Source organism: Siphateles boraxobius, unplaced genomic scaffold, assembly GCF_051911475.1.
Source record: "Siphateles boraxobius isolate OS27281-9 unplaced genomic scaffold, OSU_SipBor_1 103, whole genome shotgun sequence".
Lineage (NCBI taxonomy): Eukaryota > Metazoa > Chordata > Actinopteri > Cypriniformes > Leuciscidae > Siphateles > Siphateles boraxobius.
This window is the reverse complement of record NW_027508704.1, coordinates 2064958-2089000: the sequence shown is the minus strand read 5'-3', so window position 1 is coordinate 2089000 and position 24043 is coordinate 2064958. Positions and strand designations below refer to the sequence as shown.

General features: G+C 37.0%; 1 protein-coding gene across 3 annotated transcripts in view; it reads right to left on the bottom strand.

The window, feature by feature from the left end:
* pemt (phosphatidylethanolamine N-methyltransferase) overlaps positions 1–24043 on the bottom strand; it is an 88599-nt gene that overhangs the window by 49924 nt on the left and 14632 nt on the right. For all 3 annotated transcript variants that reach the window (XM_077246118.1, XM_077246136.1, XM_077246127.1), the window contains exon 4: positions 10511–10626. In XM_077246118.1, the coding sequence (XP_077102233.1) occupies positions 10511–10626 (116 nt within the window). The remainder of the gene's footprint in view (positions 1–10510; positions 10627–24043) is intronic.

Genomic DNA, 24043 nt, shown 5'->3' with positions numbered 1-24043 from the left:
AAATTATAATATTTATATCAGTAAGGGTGAAGCGATATGTCAGTAAATATGTTATGTATACTAAGTATGTATACTTAGTATGAAATAAATGTATTTTAAATACATTTTTTGTATTTTTTTTTTAATAGGCACAGTTGATAATATATGGATACAAGATACAAACGTATCCTGATGGGTTTACAATCATACAATCAAAAGTATACAATGTTCTGCTCTTTATATAAAGTTGGATTTATAAGTATTACTAACTTTATCAACATACAAAATACGACTATGAGGCATATTAAGATATAAACATTAACATCATGATAATCTGTAAAGCTGCAAAAACAATGTGTATTGTGTACAGTATAGTGCTATGCAAAAAAAAAAAAAAAAAAAGACTTGACAATTTTCTTGTGTGCAATGTAAATCAAACTAAAGACAGTCAGTTAGTCAATCGGTGAAAACTTTCATAAGTGAAAAACAATCATGGAAGAAGTGTTGAAAATCCACCACAGTGAGTCAAAGTTTTAATAAGATGTTTTCCACAAAACGTCACATTTTGAACCAAAAAGTTCAGCTTTTGTCTCCACGCTGAAAGCCACAAAGCGTATTTGAAAAGCTTTTTGTGGAAAGCCTCTCATAAGAAACCCGTTCAGTATTTTTTTCAAGAGAAACACAGATGTTTGTGAGACACCCACACCAGCAATGGTGCTAAAGGTCTTGCGTTGGTAAACTACACCTGATAAAGGCTTGAGAAATCCTTTTGTAACGGTTATGAGCTTTAAGAAGCTCTGTTGATCAGGCTTTATTGTGATTGCCTACTGAAGAGGTCAGGTCAGATCAAACCCACACAGGAACATGCTGGAACATTTGATGTCAATGTCTGCGCTTAATCAGCGAGGTCACGACGTGCCGTACCTTCTTCTGAAGAACGCAAGACTGATGCCTTCAGTATACCCAGGGGGCAAAGGGGGTTTAGCACACATGGGCTGCTGTAAAAGGTTGTCATATAAAAATGAAATCTATGATGTCTGAGGATCACAATCTGGGTGGACAACCCGGTCAACAAGCTGCTGGAAACTTGTAATTAGGGTCAAAACAATGCTACCTCAAATTCTGCTCCCCGGGATCACCCAATAGTGCAGTCATTTTATGAAAAAAGGGTTGAACAAATTGCAACTGAAGCAAACTCAACTGATTTTGTATCCACAATATGTCCTGAGTAAGCGAAAAAAAAAAAGCCCTGAAGAATCCCATTAGGGGAAAGTTTCGAAAAAGACCCAAATATAGCCAATTCATTCGCCTATTCATTATTTTCACACTTGAATAGGATAAAAAAATTTAACCTTTAAATATCACCATGAAAATTACTGAGTTCATTACTTACATCAAGACAAACAAAAAACGTATTACAAGTTTTTTGAAATTGTTTGTTAACATGGACAAACGGTGCATAATCTAATTACATATGTGCTAATTTGCATAAATACCACAACAAATCTAAACATTGGGTATAGCAGGTGTTGAATCTTGTTGACATATAACAGTAAAAGACTTAATGTTAAGGTCTGAATGGAACACATTTAGGCTACCCATGAACATTAATACATAGAGCAGGACGAAGTACTTTAGAAACCAGCCTTTATTAATTATTATTGCAGAGATGGGGTTTGGGCATTGAGTGCATTGTGTACGTAACTAGATTTTTTGATCCAGACACTTTTTATTTTACCTACCTTTTGTCTTCTGCGTTCTCCGAGTCCTTATCCATGTCTCCTGTTCTTCCCTCAGATTAATCCCCCAGAAACAGTCCCACTGACCCAGCCCCAAACCCCATCTAATAATAATTAATAAAGGCTGGTTTCTAAAGTAATTCTTCCTGCCTCTATGTATTAATGTTCATGGGTAGCCTAAATGTGTTCCATTCAGACCTTAACATGAAGTCTTTTACTGTTATACCTGTATGTCAACAAGATTCAACAAGACATTTTCACCTGCTATACCCAATGTTTAGATTTGTTGTGGTATTTATGCAAATTGGCACATATGTAATTAGATTATGCACCGTTTGTCCATGTTAACAAACAATTTCAAAAAACTTGTAATACATTTTTTGTTTGTCTTGATGTAAGTAATCAACTCGGTAATTTTCATGGTGATATTTAAAGGTTAAATTTTTACCCTATTCACGTGAGAAAAATAAGGATGTTAATTTGGGTCTTTTTCGAAACTTTCCCCTAATGGGATTCTTCAGGGCTTTTTTTCCTTACTCAGGACATATTGTGGATACAAAATCATTTGAGTTTGCTTCAGTTGCAATTTGTTCAACCTTTTTTCATAAAATGACTGCACTATGGGGTGATCCCGGGGAGCAGAATTTGAGGTAGCATTGTTTTGACCCTAATTACAAGTTTCCAGCAGCTTGTTGACCGGGTTGTCCACCCAGGTTGTGATCCTCAGACATCATAGATTTCATTTTTATATGACAACCTTTTACAGCAGCCCATGTCTGATTTCCTAAAAAACAGGTGTCTGGGTAGTAGGAAACACTCAAAACGGTGGCCATTTTAAATCAGAGCAATGAAACCAAACACAATCTGTAGCCGTGTTTCCATTACAGATTTGCCAGATATTTTCTAAATTTCGATAAAAAACGATTGTGAAATGACTGTTGACTGATGTTATGGGACTAAAACGTCATTTTTTCCTCTCACGATGAGTCATTACAAACATCATGGCCATGGATGTTGGTAGGTTTATGTATATCGCCATTATTTTTAAGTTAGGGTTAGTCGTAGGCATATTTTCCAAGCTTTAATGGCAGGAAAAGACCCTTAACTGTGAGCGGCACATATGAGGTGTTTCTCCATCATTTCTGCTTCAAACTCTTGATAAATTGTGGCATTTCTTAGTGGTTTATAATCCAGTCTTCCCGTAATTCGTTTTTCTTTTAGATGTTATTTAATAACTCTGTCTTGTCGTCTTCTTCTTTCCAAACACACCATTCTTCTTTAAGTCAAGTCATCTTTATTTATACAGCGCTTTTTACAATATAGGTTGTTTCAAAGCAGCTTTACAGAGATAACAGGAAAATGATGTTTCAATAATATTGTTAAACATAAAATTAAAATTAAATCTTTAATGAATGATCGACTTTTACGTACATCAGGTGACCTGTAAATGAGGAAAAAACGGTTTCATTTTTGCGAAATATTCCTTTTTCGAATAGCCTGAAAAACCACCTCAAACGAGCCTACAATTTTTTTTGCGATACACTGTATGGGTGTTTTTGCAAAATTTCAATTTGCAATGTCAATTTGCGCAATTTGAAGAGTAATGGGAATGTGCTTATGAAGCTTAGTGCAAAGCAATTCATATCAGGACAATATTTTAGAGACCAACTATGTATCAGTTAACAATCTTTTTTATTTATTGGTATCTTGGTTTATGTCGTATATTTAATTGTGCATGCTCTTTTCCCCTATTTTTATACTTCGATTACATTTGCCGTCATCTAAACTTTCACTTAAAGGGTTAGATCACCCAAAAATAAAAATTCCTCATGTGGTTCCAAACCCGTAAGACTTTCGTTCATCAAACACAAATGAAGATATTTTAAATCTGAGAGATTTCTGTCCCTCCATTGATTTTTGAAGGGTCATGTGACACTGAAGACTGGAGTAATGATGCTGAAAATTCAGCTTTGCATCACAGAAATAAATTCTATTTTAAAGTATATTAAAATAGAAAAAAATTACGTGAAATTGTAATAATATTTCACAATATTACTGCTTTTTCTGTATTTTTGATCAAATAAATGCAGGCCTGATGAGCATAAGAGACTTCTTTCAAAAACATTACACTAGCCAACGCAGATTTTTACTCTCACATTATATAGAGTTTCTTAGTAGGATAATCCAACAACCTTCATCAGCATGTGAGTCAATGAACGGGACACGATCAGAGAAAACAGACAGAATATCGACTGCGGTCACATGTCGCATTGTGTTCATGTGCATTAAATTTGGGTGGCACTTCTGAGAAGAGTTTTAATGTGCACTCTCAGAAAGACAGGAGACAAAGAGAAAATAAAAACATATTATTATCAAGGAGGGCTTGATATTGATCGTTCTGAGCTTGTGCGTCAAACTTTAAAGCTCTCCCTTTATATTGGCATTTCTTGAGAGATGAGGAAAAAACACAGACGAAACACTCAAAGGAAATCGGCCTGTGAAGACTCTTGTGTTTTGATATTTAATGAGTACACACGATGAAAAATCATGATGTGCTGACTCAGCAAAGCTCTTCACAAGCTCGAATTCATTCAGCGACGGAACAACACACCAGATAAATGTTTGTCGATCACATGATAAAAGGTGCATCTTTAAAACAGTGCAGTTGGGGGAAATTAAATGTATTATTTGTAACTATTTATTTGAAAATTACTCTTCATGTATTATCTACATATTGTATTTCTCTTCTAGCAGATAATGCTGTTAAAAAATGTAATACCTCTTGTTCTTGTTGCATTGAATAAAAGTTAAGAAAAACACTTCAAGTGTTTGACTTTTACAAGTCTGTAATTAAACAGTCCCTTCAGAAAAACACGATTATGTGGTCGCATAATTCAATGCATAATCAGCCAAAGTCTGCATATTTATGCGGGAGCCGCATTTTTTAAAATACGCCGCACTTTCGCCGAATATAAATTGCCGATTTCCGCGCAAAATATGCGGGGCATGCATGATTTCATAATCCCGTATTTTCGTTGCAAAAAAGTCACAAATATCTTAGAAGAAAGTTGAAAAATGCCATTGTCCCCTATTGCCATGGGAACGTTATGAAGTGACGCAACGTGAACATCATCGAAAAGCTGTAAAACAGGAAGCACACATTTTATTTTTTGATATTTTATTTTTCATTTTTACTGAAGTTGTAGCATATTCCTTTTGTAAAGCTACAGAACTTGTTTGACACGTCAGTGTTCTGTAAGTTTGAGTCGTGTGTTTATTAAGGTCTGAAATAAAACGAGATGAGAACTGAAATATTCCCAGCACTTTCTGCGATGTGTTACGCTATCATAGGAAGTGATAAGAAATGACTCTTTACATTAAGGTAGTAGCCTAGTGAGAACAGTGTGTTGGGGAATCACTTTTATTTCTCTTTTTCATCAAACCGCAGTTTTTGCGTGTTTCATCGCAGAAAATTGCATAAATATCCCGCATATTCCATCGCATTTTTTAAGAAAACGTGCCACATAATCAAGGATTTTTGACCGCTACAATCACAAAAAAACTCTGCATTTTTCTGGAAGGACTCGATTAAAATAAGTTGTGCCATTTTTTTTTTACAGCTAGTTATCCAGCCATGAATAGTATAGGTTTCAAAAGCTCCTGCTTTACAGTGACGGGGAAAAAAACCTCTCAGTGATTGAATCTGGGTGACATCAGTATGAAAAACAGGACAGTAGTTTGTGCCGATGACCCATTTAAATGATTGGAAGATGACGAGCATCTTCCGTTCCTCTCCTGAAAATACTAATTTAGACGTGTGGAAAACCCAAGAGATGAAGATGAAATGGCCTTAGCGCAATCATTTTTTATAAAAACATCACTTACATCCTCATTCTTACATCATTTTTCGAAGAAATCCTAATTAATCTCTGACACTCTACGCAGAGGTGTAATTGGCCAAATGAAGGTCAGTGAAATAAATGGGCTACATTTTCAGGTACACACACACACACACACACACACACACACAATAGAGGTCAGATCTTTGTTAGATAATGGAGTGACAGATGAGGATGGTGTGGACGTGAAATCACAGAACTCTATATAACGCAGGATACAATAGAGATAAATGCCCGACGAGAGAGAATGAGAAGATCATGTTCGGTTTATGGAGAGATATGGCAAAGTTTTAACATCAGAAATTACTATCTTGTAAGGTGTAGCGAAGCTCATGTGTGAAAGGATTATATAAATACTTTTACTGTTATAGTCATAGTCTGTTATATTCACACAAATCAGACACAGAATTATTTGTTATATTTAACAAATAATCTTTAAAACTCAACCAACAACAAAACGAGACAGATACAAGCCCAGATACATGGACAGTGGGCATCTCTGAAGAGCAAATAACACCCATGCATGAAAGCCATTTACGACCGGAGAGAATGTGAAAGTTACAAATGAAAAAAGCAAAGGCTGCAGAAAAGACACATAGACACGTAAAACTGACTTTTCTGCAAACATTTATACATGAACTGTTATTGAACATGCATATCCTCAGGATGGTGTATCTATTATTACTGTTTAGTTTATTGTCTCGTGTACTGTACTTTGTTTTATGCATGCTTTATGATTGAACCACTAGATAAATGTAACCTTATCTATACCATGATTCCTATCAAAATAATCCTCATTTAATGCCCAAAATATTGGTGTACATTATCTCTTCATAGCATACATTGTATTCTTGCTATTAATTTAAAGTATGACGCAAACTGTACATATGCAAAATACCATGCTTGAAGACAAAGGAATCGTAATCTTTCCCTCAGTATATCCACTATATTTGTGTGTATTAAAGGGGTCATGACATGAGAAATTAAATTTGCTTTGATATTTGACATACAAGAGGTCATTGTACTGTTAAAATATCCTGCAAGTTTCACAGCTTAAAACATCTCCATTATAAACCAAGCATTTATTTAATCAAGCTCCAAAATGGCTCGTTTTGTTATCGAGTGACCTGTGATGTCACACAGGCAAAATGCAAATACATTTGCATAAGCCCGCCTCCAGATAGGCCCCGCCCACCAGCATACAGTCAGATACGGGAGAGGGAAACAACATTCGACCAGTTTAAACTTGCGTCTCAGCACAGACGTCAGAAGATCCCAGTGTCGGGAACAATGGGATGGTTTATTTTAATGGCGTCCTGATTTGTGTCGGAGGATTATGTGTGTTTTGTTTTGTAGCAGCGAATGACATCACAAACCATCAGTAAATTATTTAATATATGAATTATTGTTAATGACGGTTTTATATGGATACTGTAATGATTTCGAACAGTGAGTGGGCGTTGATACGGTTTCCTATGGAATGACGTAGCCAATCATAACAGCGGCTGTTTACTGACAAGCCGAATAATTCATCATTTCAGAAGGTTGAACATAATTGTTATTCCAAAATATATTTGTTTTTTTTTTGTGTGCAAAAAAATTTATTAACATTATAAGTGAACCTCAAGGAACATATTAAAAGAATAGAATAATCCAGTTATGACCCTTTTTAAAACGAAACCACTGCCTATAGTCATAATAAACTTGCTGCTGCAAAGCTATAGTAAAAAATATTGGTAGACATGCATTTAGCTTTTGAAATACTTTTGCTTTTGTCATATTTGCTGTTGCTACTGTTTTATAAAAGCAATATGCAATCGCAGCCTTACAGGCGATTCTTTGCATATCGTGCCTCAGCTATTGAAAACTACATGTTTTCTCACGGCGTATTGCTTTTTTTACAGTCTAGAACAGAACAAATGAGTTTAACATTGTGTGAGAACATGGTGAAAGGTTCAAAATTAGAGAAATGAAGTGATAAATGCCCTTAATTCCTTAAATTAAATAAATGCACTGAGATCCATGTGTGATTAGGTGCTCAAATTGTATTTTGGCAGAACAAACTGCACGTAAAACAGTCTAGGATTATCATGAGATAAATCAAAAATAACCTCATAGGGAAAGTTATTTGTGCTTTCAACGTGAAACTTTGCTTTAAAAGGCATCAGATAGCAGTAGGGTTCTGAAATGAAGCAAAGTCACAGTTAAAAAGTTTTTTATATATATAAATCAAATGTAAATTCATGTCCCAGTTACACTTTTCCTGGTTAAATAAACATTTCTTTATGTTACATCCAAAAAAAAAGTCTATTTTGTATCTTTACATTAAAAATGCAATCAATGTTCTATTTAATAAAACCAAGTAAAATCTCATCAAGTTAGTGTTTTAAGCATTTTTGCATTTATTCCAAAATAATAACTAAAGGCAGTAATAATTTAAACAATATATTTTATTTGTGAACTAATTTTATTCTTTTTAATAGTCAACTTATTTTTGGATCAAGACATACCTTTAATTTCCCCAAGCTGATCGCACACTAAAACCACCACAGTTTCATCACAGTTTTGATTTTTAATGTGACATAAAGCCGTGATATTTAAGTGGTTGAGTTGTTTACTTACTTTTTAATGAATCAGTCTTCCCATTGGCACCATTATTTTGTTCATTCAGACCGATTCGTGGGATTTATCGTACCAACCAATCATATCCATTCATAACCAATTATATCATAGTGCGATAGAGGCATTACCTCCTCTAATGTGACTTTCCCCCATTCATTCTCAATTACCCCCCATCAAACCCAGCGCATTACTTTTAATATGGATTATTTTCTCATCCACTTTTCTTAAGGAAGGCACAGCATCCCTCGCCTCCTCGTAGGAATATGGTTTGTTTAATCCACAAAAGCGTCGTGAATCTTCAGAGACTCTATGAATAGCTTTCAATACATCAATTCTTTTAGGATTTGTGTGCAATCACACTGCAATGAATCATACACAATAATAAAGACATTATGCATGCATGCATTCAGATTAATCACTAATGTAAATCTAATTATAAGTGGAATGTGGCTGAATATAATAGATGTTAATTCAGATGTTAATCCACATGCCAATAGCTTTAGATGGGTCTGTTTGGGGGATTAGAAATGTGTTCAATGTACCATAACAGAAACTCTCCCTATAGACAGATGCAGACAAATTAAAAGATGTGCTTGTGCATAATTCCTCATCTGAAAGTCTAGCTGACTGTAAGCAGCAAACAGTAAATCATATTCTTTCAAGAAACAGATGCGATTTTCAACAGTTTGCACATTTACTTGAAACCTTGATATATAATGCATTTTTTAAATATTTGTAATGCATTAATTATGTCTTGTTATGGACCTCATAATGCATTGTATGAATAATTATAATCAGGGCTTGACATTTACCTTTTTTGCTCACCATCCACTGTAGCTAGTGTTTTTCCAAAATTACGAACCACTTGGCATTTTTGTGCCGCTCTATGATTTTTATAATGCATTATACATAAAGGCTTCAAGTAAAGTGCAACCACACATTATAGTCCGCTGAGTATTATATGAGAAAAAGCACTCTAGTCACATGTAAAATAAATTGTTCGTCATTCTGTTCTTGGTTGAAAGCAGGACTCTTGGCTGAGATTGAAAAAGTATGCATAAGAAAAGTCTTAGCATCTATTCTTACACTTAATTCAGTCTTTTTTTTTTAACTAGTACGTCAGGCTTGACTTCAGATCCTTAAAGCACGCTGGCTATTTCTCTCTCTCTTTTCTTCCCGTCTCAGTAAGAAACCCTCATGTGTAACAGTGAATACACAGATGGCCATTTTTCCACTGGCATGAAAATAATAACCATACAGTCACAGTAACACAAGCCTGTTTTGCTGCTAGGCAGGTCGTACGCGTATAAATTAGGAAGGTGGAAAAAATAGCAGCCCAAAAAATGCCGTCTTCTTAACAGGATCTTTATATTTCCACAGACTTCTTAATGAATTCCTATAGGCCCTTTTCCCCCTAAATTTTATTCAATTTTTTTTTTCTGGATTAAAATTTTTCTGAATTTATTTTTAGGTTTTTTTCATAAAAATTTTCATTTTAATTAATTAATTAAAGTTTAGTCATTAAAAAGTATGTCTAATTAATTGGCATATTGTCTGGTCACGAAATCGCAACTGCGCAGACTCAATCCCAAGATGTCAGCGCCATATCGGGACAATGGCGGCTACACTTCTAGCCAATGGAAGAGAGCGAAGGGGCGTCGTCCATCTTTTTTTACAGTCTATGGTCATATCAACAAGACAAGAAGACAACACTGGGAAGGCATGATGGTTGTTCTTCACCTTTCATACTTATGTGCCTGAGTTAGATCATACTTCTGAAATACCCTTTTATAGAAATACTTCCTTGCATGATAATAAGAGGCATATCAATTTTGGAAAAGTTAGCAAGCTCAAAGTGTCCAGCGTAACAGGATTGATCCTGATAGCGATTGAGCAGAAGCATATTAAGTGTGCAACGCTCTCAGAACGGGGTAGAAAATAGCACCAGCTTGTCTAACACACACACACACACACACAATGACACCAGAAACGAATGCTGCCATGGCAACGGAGAGATACTCAAGAGAACCAACCAAATGAAATAAGCACGGTGAATGTGCTGGTGGTCAGATGACCACGTCAGACAGATGTCACAGTATTATGATTATTGATGGAATCAATAAAAGGCTGCAAAGTAAACAGTGAATCTTTTGGTCTTATGCAAAATGGTGCGAAATGGGTCACTCGATCAATTTACAACATTATTGATGGCGATACAGAGTTGAGCCGTGACAATACATAATAAAATAATGCAAATGTGGATGTTGTTACCTGTGGCTACGGTACACATTGAGGAGGAGGATGAGAAGAGCGAGGGAATAACAGGCCACATACGGGCCACCGAAGAGCCGGGTCAGGCCTCGAGTCCTGTGCTCCCATCTGGCAACCTGAAACATCAACACAAGCACGCGCACACACACACACACACACACACACACACACACACACACACACACACACACACACACACACACACACACACACACATGCTTTAATGAGGTTCTGAGACCCATTCTTTATTATCAGAGGAGATTTGAGGGCACATATAAAATTGAGACCACTGAATCGGAGACCACCACAAATCTAGCTGTCATGTATTGGTGAAATGACGTGTACAACTAATAAATGTCCCATTATAGTGAGAAAGACTAAACTAATATAATATTAAAAGAAAGCCCTATGATGCTATTATAAAGACTCCTAATGTTGTCTCCTACAACAGGTTTACATGCATCCAAGGTAAAAAAAAAACACTTTATTTTTCTCATATTCATTGTAGCATCACAAACGGTTTGATCAAGGATTCAGTCTCTCTAAACCCCGCCTCTCTGAGAGCTGCTCTGCTCTGATTGGTCAGATGGCACAAAGAGAAAAGTTCTAAAGTGCATTCAGGGTGCGCATTGTAAATACATCAGTTAAAACTTTATCTGCGTAAAAATGTCTATTTGTCAGACGGCCCAGTCTGCTGGGATTGGCTTTGCTCTGATTGGTCACTTTGCTCTGATTGGTCAGACGGCCCAGTCTGTTGTAATTAATAATTGATCACTTACAGTGTGTGTCGGAAACCAAACGCTTATTATCATATCTGAATTTCAGCTCTTGGTATGAACACACACAGTGATACGAACAGTAACGATGGCGTGGGTTTTACCGTATCAATCTCATCAAAGTGGATTTGCTTTGTCAGCAGAAAACAGCGTCTTCTCAACACGAACAACACGAACCAAACTCTTCCAGTCTCAGATAAACTAGTGTTTGAGGGCGGAGCTAAGAGACGCTATTCAGCCAATCAAGACCAGAGGCTGGAATTATGCAAATTAGTATTAAACCTACACCGGTTCAGCTGGAAGTGAGACTGAATTACGGACGACTCGCTTCAGGCGGTTCAGAATCACTTCTTTCTTTTTGGAGACAATAACTCCATTTATCTTTGATCTTTGAAACTTTGCAGACCTTTTACATTTACAACCAGTTATATTACACTACATGAAAGCTTACATCCAAAAACAGCATAACAGGGGCACTTTAAAATAAGTGTCAGAGTGTTACAATTACAATTAAAACATTAACCCTACTTGATGTCTAAAGTATTCTGTACCTATTAGATAATTAAAAGATAACAGTATCATTGCTTTGATATTTCAGTGGGTGAGACAAAACCTCAAGTAATTGCATCACAGTTTCGCTTATGGGATGTTTTTTTTAACATTATTGAATGAGGTCACTTTTCATTTTTATCCGGTCCAATTCAACCGTTTTAAATATGATTATTTTAAAATTGCATTAGTAAAAAATAAAAGTTTTTTATTGGCATTGATGGTTACATGAAGATTAATAAAATGTTCTTCACACTTTTAAGAACTGTTCATACTGACACACACACGCAGATGTGCACGCACACATGCCCACACACACACACGCACGCACAATATATATAAAATCATGCAGTCACAATTAATGTTATAATACAGAAATATACCATATTTATTTCATAATATAAAATATGCATATTTTTGATGCATAAGTTATCTTGTTTAATTATTGCTAAATATATTTACAGTCGTTTGCATATTTTATAAAGAATTGATGCCAAGAATATTCAGCAAATCAGATCAAGTCTCTCACAATAATTGAAGCGACCTGTCCTCACACAACCTGAGTTTATGTTACTTATCCTAAATGCATAATGTACAAACGACAGCCCGTTTCCAGCTTTTGAAATCATTAAAGCTTTTTCTCTTCCCTCGTCTCTTTCTTCCAGGAGCCTCTCCAAACACACGCTGAGGTTTTGTTTGTAATCGCTCTCCTCACTGTATGGATATTCAGAGTCTGTGCCTGTATTGTGGGCTCTTATCTGAATTAGAGTTGCTGAAACACATAATTAATGAGCAGATAGCCTCTCTTCAGTGATTCCCAGTTCAGCCCGGGTCACGGCACCAGCGATTACAGTGAGACGATGAGAAGCCAGATGGTGGTTATGTACGGAAACAGTTTTACTGGCAGATATAGTAACACACACTTGTTTTGTTTTGCAAATCCTGTAGGTCAAATCCAGGTGACAGAGTCTGCTAATTGGGAAAAAGAAAAGTTTTGACTATTGCATGCTCTCGAATAGCAACGCTAATGCAGGGGCTCATATTTCACAAGATGGGAATAAATGAGGCAGAACGTGGAATAAAACAGCAATTTGTTCGAGGTGTTTTGCCAAATAAATGAAACCGCCAGTTGTAAATCAGCTCAGGAAAAACTCAATTTCCCAGAGAAAGAGAAGAAATAAAGTAGTAGGTTACGATGGGGTTAAAACGTTTTCCATTTCCTATGACCATGAATGTCAAGAAACCTCAAAATCTCGTTAATTGATCTTGAACATCAACATTTGTTGATATTTATTCCATGAAGCATTTTCAGTTTAAATAATCGACTGGATATTGATGTGAATTTATTTTATGTTTGTCAGTAAAAGCTAAGATATTAAATATTAAGAAATTAATCATCAACCAAATGACATGTTGTTTTTATTATTTCATTTAATCATTATTATAATTTAAGGAGTTTTACTTAATCCATGAATTAGATGTAAATTTCAAACATAATTCAATCTGAATTCATATGCTGTTGTAACATCCTTGTTTAAAAATGTATATATATACATGCACTACCAGTTAAAATTTGGAATAATAATGGGGGTTTTTTTATGTTTTTGAAAGAAGTCTCTTCTGCTCACCAAGGCTGTTTTTATTTGATCAAAAATACAGTAAAACAGAAATATTTTTACAATTTAAAGAACTGTTTTCTATGTGAATGCATTGTAAAATTCCAGTGAAATAATTTTCAGCATCATTACTCCAGTCTTCAGTGTCACATAATCCTTCCTTCCTATATAATTTATATATATTTACTTGACTGGGACTCAAACATCTAACTATGCCGGGCGTACACCAAAGGATTTTCACAGTCCCAGACTAAAGACCGGCAGTCTTTAGGAATCTTACTGGAGTCTCGGCGCGCTCCCGTCGTCTCGATCGTTAAATGTGAGGTGATAATCTGCAGTCGGTGACCCCATTTTTTGCCAGTCTTTCTCTAGTCTTTCATATCAAACATGTTTGATATTATCGCAAGTCTTTAGTCTGAGACTAAAAACTGTGAACCCAAGTCTTTAGATGTGAGCTGTTAATCTTATAAAGTCTTTTCTAAATCTTTTCAAAGTCTTTAGGTGTACAGAAAGCATTAATTGCAACTATAATCCAACACCTGGGCAAATGCTTTGGGAAACTATTGGAAACGCTAAGACTGGAAACTGGAGCCCGGACATGATTACTTTGGAGCGGTCGTTCTGTCCTATAGTGAAAGTGGAGAATTTGGCACACAGACTTTCCAGAAACAGTTGCACAATTTGTTCGTTCCATAATCTCAAGGGTTTTTGAGTAACCAAGTGCACTACATCGAAATTACTTGATTATTACTTCTAAAGAACTTATGGATCGCTAATATGCTTGTTCAATGGACTGAGTGTCCTGTATATGGAAATCAAAGTCAGTGGCAGATGATGATATTAATATGATGAAGCATCATTAGGATCCAATTTTAAGCAGTTGGACAGATATCCATCCAGTGGGGTGTGTGTGTGCGTGTGTGTGTGTGTGTGTGTGTGTGTGTGTGTGCGTGTGTGCGTGTGTGCGTGTGTGTGTTAGTACAGTCCAGTCCTCATTAGAAGTGCATTATGCACGCCGGCACTCAAACAGAACAGAACAGAACATGCAGCGATGGCGTAAATGATGTCAGGACGCCACCACGATTACAAAAGTGTTGCTTTGATCTGCAGAAGGACACTTTTGACCCAATAAACATGAACGTGTTGCTACAGGTGTGTGTAGTAATTATAATAGTGAAATTTCTCCCTTTCAGTTTTTAATCACTTTCAGATTTCAGGCACAAAGACAAAGTTACACATATGAATAATTAAAGAAACATTATGGTATGGTAATTCTATTTTGCGTACATGCAGTATTGATGTACGGCCTAAGAAAAATGGACACCCTTTATTTAAATATTTAAAAGCTTGCATTCATAGCGCAATGAAACATGACAAATTGTGCCGACCTAATATGTGTATTTGAGCTGGATATAAAATGTCCAATTATTTGGATTACAATGTTTTAACAAAAACAATCTAACTAATACTAACTATAACTAAACAAAATAATAACTTAATATGATGCATTTTTGTCAGTCATACATAGGTAAGATTTCTGTCTAAAAAAATAACAATAATCATGGAATAGTTATTTGATTTCATATTTTATTTCATTTAAATACTTATATTTTCAAAATTGCTTATAATCAGCATTTATGTTCATTTGTTCAACAATTTAATATATATATATATATATATATATACACTAGCCCATCCGCCTCAAGGTTGTGTGTGTTGTGGCTTCACAAATGTTTTGCTGCATACCTCGGTTGTAACGAGTGGTTATTTCAGTCAAAGTTGCTCTTCTATCAGCTTGAATCAGTCGGCCCATTCTCCTCTGACCTCTAGCGTCAACAAGGCATTTTCGCCCACAGGACTGCCGCATACTGGATGTTTTTCCCTTTTCACATCATTCTTTGTAAACCCTAGAAACTGTTGTGCGTGAAAATCCCAGTAACTAAGCAGATTGTGAGATACTCAGACCAGCCCGTCTGGCACAAACAACCATGCCACGCTCAAAATTGCTTAAATCACCTTTCTTTCCCATTCCGACATTCAGTTTGGAGTTCAGGAGATTGTCTTGACCAGGACCACACCCCTAAATGCATTGAAGCAACTGCCATGTGATTGGTTTAACAGGTGTTCCTAATAATCCTTTAGGTGAGTGTATGTATATATATATACACACACTGATTGGCTTCATCACTGTATCCTCTCCACCAGTAAGCTGGTGTGTGGTGGGCGTTTTGGCCAATATGGCTGCCGTCACATCATCCAGGTGGAGCTGCACATTGGTGGTGGTTGAGGAGATTCCCACTTCCATATAAAGCACTTTGAGTGCAGAGAAAAGCGCTATATAAATGCAATTTATTATTATTATTATTATTAAAAATAATGACGGCCCTCAGATCCGTCTTATCCCTTGAAGGCGCCAACCAGTCACTAAACCCAGTCCTTTAGTGGGGGCTCAGGAGTAGATGCAAAATTTATATCACAGAAGTTCCCACGCTGCCAAAAAATCTACTAAGAGAACCAGGCTCTCAAGACTGGTCTAGGTGTTACTCGAGCGACCAATTTGGTGCCCGGTACGGCAAACCGGCAGAGAACAACAGAACTGACTGCTCTGAGACCCTCATCAGAGGCGGCGAGCATGCCAGTGCCGCTACGTTTCCGGCCGAACACTGAGATATGGGCTCGTCAGAGACCGTTGCACCCCGAAGCACACGAGATGATGGGGTTGGCAGAACGGCCCCTGAGGGCATCGAAGGGAGATGGGCACCGTTTAATGAGGTGTTATTCAATTCCCCCAGGAATTTCACCATTTATTTCCTCAGAATTAAATGCACCCAAAAATCAACCAGACAAGTAAACACAGTCTGGATATAAGGATGAATAGTATATCAATACTGACATCTAACTCCTCAGATATCAGATAAGTACATATTTAATTTTCTCAAAAATTAAATGCAGCCAAATATCAACCAGACAAGTAGAAACGGTCTAGGTGAAAGGCTGAATATAGTGTGTTAAAGGTTGTATCAGTGATTTCAGGCCCAAAAATAAAAGTCTAATCTTTCCTAACGATCCGCTAGCTGCCCGCCCCATAAGCATGCCGTCCAAAAACCGCGTCTCTGTAGGCAGCCTAGGCTCTGAGATCTGCACACAAAAACAAATGTGTACAACCACCACTCAAAACCAAAATAAAGTGTTCCAACCAATCACTGACAGGGGCGGGTGTTGTGAGGTTTTGCGCTCGTGCACGGCTGGACGCGAAATCGGAGCAACACCCGCCCCTGTCAGTGATTGGTTGGAACACTGTTTATTTTGGTTTTGAGTGGTGGTTGTACACATTTGTTTTTGTGTGCAGATCTCAGAGCCTAGGCTGCCTACAGAGATGCGGTTTTTGGACGGCATGCTTATGGGGCGAGCAGCTAGCGGATCGTTAGGAAAGATTAGACATTTATTTTTGGGCCAGAAATCACTGATACAACCTTTAATGCAGACATCAACTCAGATGAGTATTTAACATTTAATTTCATCACAATAAAATGCAGCCAGAAATCAATCAGATAGACACCTTGGTCTGGATGAAAGGTTGAATATATTATTTTCATACATAGTCTACAACTTTAAAAGCCAGACAAATATTTCATTCAATTTCTCAAAATTAAAATCATATTATAATCTCAAACACAAAAAGAACCATAAATTATAGTCTGCAAACACATAATTAGTTTGCACACAATCATAAGAGAAAGAGAGAAAGGGAAATTCCCGCCTGCTCAGTTCCCAGCACATATATATATATATATATATATATATATATAGTGCAGACCCATAATCGATCTGAGCCAAAGAATCTGACTATCTTCCATCGAGAAGAAAGCCAACAGGAGCAGAGCTAAAACTCTCAATAGTGCATATGTTACACATCGGGAATTTATGAATGAACACCGTCAGCCCCCTTTTACTAGAGCTGACCGTGCATGCTCCACTCCCAAACAAACAACACATGAATCAATCCAAAATGCTGTTTGCTCGCCATTATATTCCTGTCTAGATACATAATATGCTTGTGGACAAACAACAATAAATAGAGAGACCGTTTCACACAGAGCGCTTGCTGAAGACACAGAAGTTGACAATGTTTGGTCTTGGTGCGCTTTAGAGTTGTCTGCCATGACGTCACCCGCCTATACGCCATTGGACTGATTTCACAAGTGCTTCACGACGCAATCACGCAGAGCGTTCCCACAGCGTCCTCTCGACGCAACGCGAGTTCCCTTAAAAGGGAACTGCCATATATACAGTAGCATACAGATTTTGTTATTATCTCATACACTATTGTTTAATTTTTACATACTTTTATTGCAATAGCTTACAGACAGAACAGGGAGGCTTTATTTGAATCGGTGAACTAAATTTACAAAAAAGAGAGAAGTAAACACTCATTAATAAAATAAGAACAAATAAAACAAATTGCAAACAAAAGCTAGATAGTATAAGAGATACATGAATTAAACATGGCTTTAAGTTTTTCAGGTAGGTCCAAGCATACATTCAGGTATGAAATCCTACAGAAATTATAATGTCAAATAACACTGGATAGCCTTCATTGTAATAATTAAATACAGATTCATACTTACAATTAAAGTAAAGAGTAGTGAGTGATTTTCTCTTCGTCTTTTGTTCTCAGATTAACATGACAGGCATCAGCAGGTTTATTAGGCTGCTGTCACTTTAAGAGCGTATGCACGGATCCAATATACTGGTCCACAACAAGCATTCTCTCAACTATTTACGTTCCAAAACGGACTATATTTACCTGAATATTTGGCAAGACGGACATTTTGACATAATTTTGTATGTTTTTGGCCGTTTTAACACGAGAAGACACGAAAAATTTAATTTGGTACCACTGTTTGAGTGGCGCTTTTACGAGAGCGCCACTTGACTATTGATATTTTTGACAACACTAAAACCAACTAGATGGAAAATTGATATGTAATTCAAATACATACATCTTAAATTTAGGCCTAAATATGTGGTTCGTAAAGAAGCATAACTTATTCCTCTTACCACAAGAACTCAAAAGTCGATGGGGAACTTAACACACGACGCCTGAGATGAATGTGAAAAGATCTCAATCAGTATATAAACGCACACAATCTGAAAGGTGAAACGTCATAAACAGTGGCGTTTTTATCACTCTTGAACTCAATCCTCTAGTGACGCACACAACATCCAGCCTGCAGTCTGTAATTACACTGAAAATATCCGTAATTAAAGTCTCGTTACGAGACCATGCTTGCGATGACTCATAGCTACATTTTCCAGTCTCAAACCAACAAAGATTCACAAGTCTATTAGAGTCTTTGTTAATTAAATCGTTCTGCGGCTTCGGAGAATGATAAGCCCCCCACGCAGAAACACAAAAATATGAACTAAACCACTTAGGATCCAATTAAGATTTACTAAAAATGGAAACTGAATACCAACGGTGCACGTCAAGTAGCTGACAAAATGCTTTAACGTCCATATGTGGAATAAAGACAACATAATTCCAGATAACATGCGTCTTTGTTATATAAGACAATCTGCTGATGCAATGACAGAACTTTTACTCTACTGTCTTTTAGAAGACAGCATCTATTACAGAAGCTCAGCAAACTCTTGTCGTGAGATCATTCGGCTTACAGAATGTCAAGGGAGAAACTGGTATTATTAAAACTAATTGAAGCGGGTAAAATGGGTCTGTGAGGGGTTTCTGTCTGTATTACATCTGTGAAAGTGTTAGTAGGAGCTTTTCTCAAGTGTCTGCATCTGCGGCAATCTAACATCAAAGTACGTACTTGATGACCCATGCGTAGCATCATGATTGCATCAAATGTCAATGTAACCTGGGGTATTGTTCATACTCAGAATAACAGATAACCACTTGAATAAAGCGTGCATTTATGGGAGATTTATGCAGCAAATCTTCAGTATCTCTCTACAGTGAAGTGTAATTCATACATTTTTCACTATTTTTCTTTTGTGAACCGCTCTACACCAATCCATCCATCCACCTACTGTATTTGTCCATTTATCCTCAATGCTTCTTAATCCTCTTTTCTCTGTTCCAGATCAGATTTTAAAGGCAGGAGCCTGTGGTCTTTCATCTCCTCATCTCCAGAACTTGATAAAAACCATAATCCTGCTGTCTAATTGGGCACACAGCCTCTCCATCCATCTACCCAATTTACTATTTCCATCAAAGGCGCCTGTGAAGTCTTTAGCATTCGGTTTACAACATTCCTGTAAAGGGAACGCAGCAAACACTACAAAATACTACATTAATAACACGCTGAGAGCGTCGTTTGATGGAAAACACATCAGCGAAAGCACACTGGATGCTTCTTCAACATCTCTCCTGTTTATGAACTGTGCGCTTCAAGTGCTTTACATGACTCTAACGTTATGTAATATGCAAAACAAGAGTTAACAAACACGAGAATGCATGAAATATTAGAACCACATCAGTTATTGGTAAATAGTTAACCATATTTCATAGAGAATATTATACTGGTGTTATGGCTAAATTCACTGAAGAATCATTACTTTCAGGAAAAGTTGACAAAAATATTGATTCATGTTTTTTTTATTAAATAGTACAGATCTGCCAGTTATCGGTTTTCATCCATTACGTGATGCAAGAAAGAATTTTATTATTGTGCATCCCTTCTTAATGCATACGTGATCAGAAATTATAATTAGATAGCATAAGCAAGCATAAATAAAATATGCATACTCGTACATTCAATACATTTTCATTATTTAAATGAAATGACACTTTACAATAAGGTCTGATAGGTCAATGCATGAACTATTTGAGCAGTAAATTTGTTATAGTATTTATTAATCTTTGTTATTGTTACAAAATTTAACTGTGCATTGTTAGTTCATGTTAGCTCAGGTGCATTCATAATATTAACAGAACAACTTTTGATTTTAATAACATATTAGTAAATGTTGAAATTAACTTTAACTAAGATTAATAAATGCTATAAAAGTATTTTTTTCAGTTAGTTTATATTAACTAATGTAGTTGACTAATGTTTAAAAATGTAACCCTAGTGCAATGTAATATATTATATATTTTTTAATAACTTAGGGTTATACCGGAATCTGAACATGAGCATGTTATTAAATATTACATATACTTTATTAAAAAGGCATATACTGCAGACAACAGATGAAAAATTAGAAGAACAAAATCTACCCACATTATAATATAAAGACATCTTAAGGAATTCATCCAGTATCAGATGAATGATCACGTCCAGAGACAAATGAAGCCAAAAAGCTGTGTGCACTTTCTGACTAACATTCATTTTAGGGTTAAAAAAAGTGCATGATTAGTTCTTGTGCACATGAAAACTACATGAATAGTTCTTGTGTTGAATGATAATGGTGCAAATGAATCACTATGTCATACTGTAGATCAAAATTGCTGATAAATGTTGCATGTGATGCATAAGCGCGCGCGCACACACACCCACACACACTCACACACACACACACACACACACACACACACACACACACACACACACACACACACACACACACACACACACACACACACACACACACACACACACACACACACACACACACAAAAACACTGCCCAGGCTTTTTAGGTCAACAAGAACAAACACAAAGGCTTTATCACACATACTGGAGTAACCTTATGATATGAGATGTTTCACTGGAGGCAAATGTGCTTAATATTATAATACTAAAATATCAAGAAGTTAAATCTGTCTCCTGTAGAATTTATAAACCAAATTAGGAAGAGGCTGGTGACACTTTACAATAATGTGTGTTAACATTAGTAAATGCAACAGTTGTTAAATGATTAATACTAAACTACTTACTATTAAACGCAATAAAATTGTATTGTTATTTTATGATAACTAATGCATTAATGATAACTAATTAATGTCAACAAACCTTATTGTATAGTGTAACAAGTGGAATGAAGTTAACATACAGAGATCTTTTGTTTAATAATGTATTTTACGTCAATACAACAAAAAAACGAATAAAAAATGATCATGTGAATCTGTGGATTCGGTTCGACCATCTTGAACTCAAAGATTTCTCACTTCTTCTTGACCGTCTAAAATCCTCAAGGCTTTTTCTATTGTTTTCGTGTTGTCCGTGCATAAACAGCTGACGATGTGTCACACACACAGCATGTGATAGGGTTAGTACACACTTTTGCCAGAGAGATTTTCAGTCGGTGTTTTCCTCTGAGTGACAGACAGGAAGACTCCAGTGGGCCTACTTTAAAATCTTGTTATCAATTATCATTTTGAAGATCAAGAACACATGGCCGAATAGCAGAGCAGATGCGTTCGGTGGACGGAGAGATAGTCAAGCCACCTTCATTTATACAACACTTTTAACATTATAGATTGTTTCAAAGCAGCTTTACAGTGATAATAGGAAATTAAAGTAACAGAAATTGTTTTGCCTTTACTTTAACTTTAATAAAGTTATTTTCCAGCTGAAGTAAGTTTTTCCGTAGTTATTAACTTAGGGGCCGCTTACACGACACCGTTTTAACTGAAAACTTTCAATGTGTTCTGGCCGTTCATTTGCACGACAACAGTGTTTGGTGCTCGAGAACGCAAACATTGAAATAAGTTCCAAGGTGCAAGTTTTTAAAGATTTTGAAAAACGTTATCATCTCCGTGTAAACTTCAAAAACGTGCACATGCATATTGCGTTTATAGATATGCGTAATAGTAGTACAGAAACTCAACTTCTCATGTACTCTGTCGCTGAAGTGTTTTTTACATTTATTGCAAAAACGCCTGAGCGAATCGTGTTCAACCAAGCGTCTCTGCCTTTCTCACACAGAACAACCTCCTGGACAGCAAACTGTCTTCTTCTGGCTTCAAAAACACCCACTCAACCTGCTCTTCTCTTGGTTTTTCAAGCTCTGAGACTCCAGAGACACCAGTGGCTCAAGTCTGACCTCTCAGTAGGTCCTTTGGGGTGTCATACAGAGGTGCAGTGTCAACATATAGCTACTGGAGTGCCTCAGGGCTCAGCGCTGGGACCGATTCTCTTCTCCATCAACATGACATTTAATAACTAAGATCAGTCATTCAGACACATGGCTTTTCCTATCACTGCTATGCTGATGACACACAACTCTTAACTCTCATTTCAGCCGGATGACCCGACAGTAGGGATGAGCACGAGTACTCAATGTAAGTTGTAATAAGTATATATCTGATTGATCTAATATAGGATGCGTTTGGTTGAGTTTATTAACTCTCTAGCATATCGCTGTAGGATTGTGTTCATTGAGAGTGTCAGCTCAAATGCAATGCTCAATATTATTGCCTGGGTTATTTGAGATGGTCAGTTTCTTTTTCAAAAACATTAAAGCATCATAATCCATTATGAACATTATGCATGCGTTTGAGCGCTGATTAGGCTACTGTATGTATTATAATGATTTCCGTTACACGAGAGTAGATGTTAAAACTTCATGCTGATTTGTACTCGGCTTTCGCCAAGATAATCACCAACTAAGACGTAGCTTTACAGTAACCTATGCTTCTCCATCCATTTACGCTTCTTTCCATCTAGTGACGTGAATCTTCTGTCTGGTGTTAATACAGTGTATTGCGCGTCAGCACACACAACAGCTGCAACCACAGTGCGGTCCCCCATAACAACCCTCTGGATTGAGCGGAGTAGGGAACATCTCTAGGGTCTTCAAGTGGGCACTTTCCGTCCTCAGTGTTTCGTCGACTAGCCCACGACACCTCAAGAGGGCTCGACAGTGACTCTGGCGTCCCAGAGTCACCCCCCTCCGTCCCCCACTCAACTCAGTCCAGCTTACTGACCTCTACATCCCTCCTGCTGCTGAGACCTAACCACAATCTCACAATCTCTCCGCAACCCAACCATACGCGCCAACCCGTTTGACTAAGGCTGTCGAGCCCCACTGGTGCGTTAATATGCAGTTTCAGTGGCAACGGTTCCGTATGGCATACCACCTACCACAAAACACAATATCTGCCCAACCACCCGTCATTCACGCAATATACACAGGAACGTAATGACTGTAAATACTATACAACCTATACAAATAAACCAACAGTTGCTGCTGAGACCTAACCACAATCTCACCGCAACCCAACCATACGCGCCAACCCGTTTGACTAAGGCTGTCGAGCCCCACTGGTGCGTTAATATGCAGTTTCAGTGGCAACGGTTCCGTATGGCATACCACCTACAACAAAACACAATATCTGCCCAACCACCCGTCATTCACGCAATATATACAGGAACGTAATGACTGTAAATACTATACAACCTATACAAATAAACCAACAGTTGCTGCTGAGACCTAACCACAATCTCACAATCTCTCCGCAACCCAACCATACGCGCCAACCCGTTTGACTAAGGCTGTCGAGCCCCACTGGTGCGTTAATATGCAGTTTCAGTGGCAACGGTTCCGTATGGCATACCACCTACCGCAAAACACAATATCTGCCCAACCACCCGTCATTCACGCAATATACACAGGAACGTAATG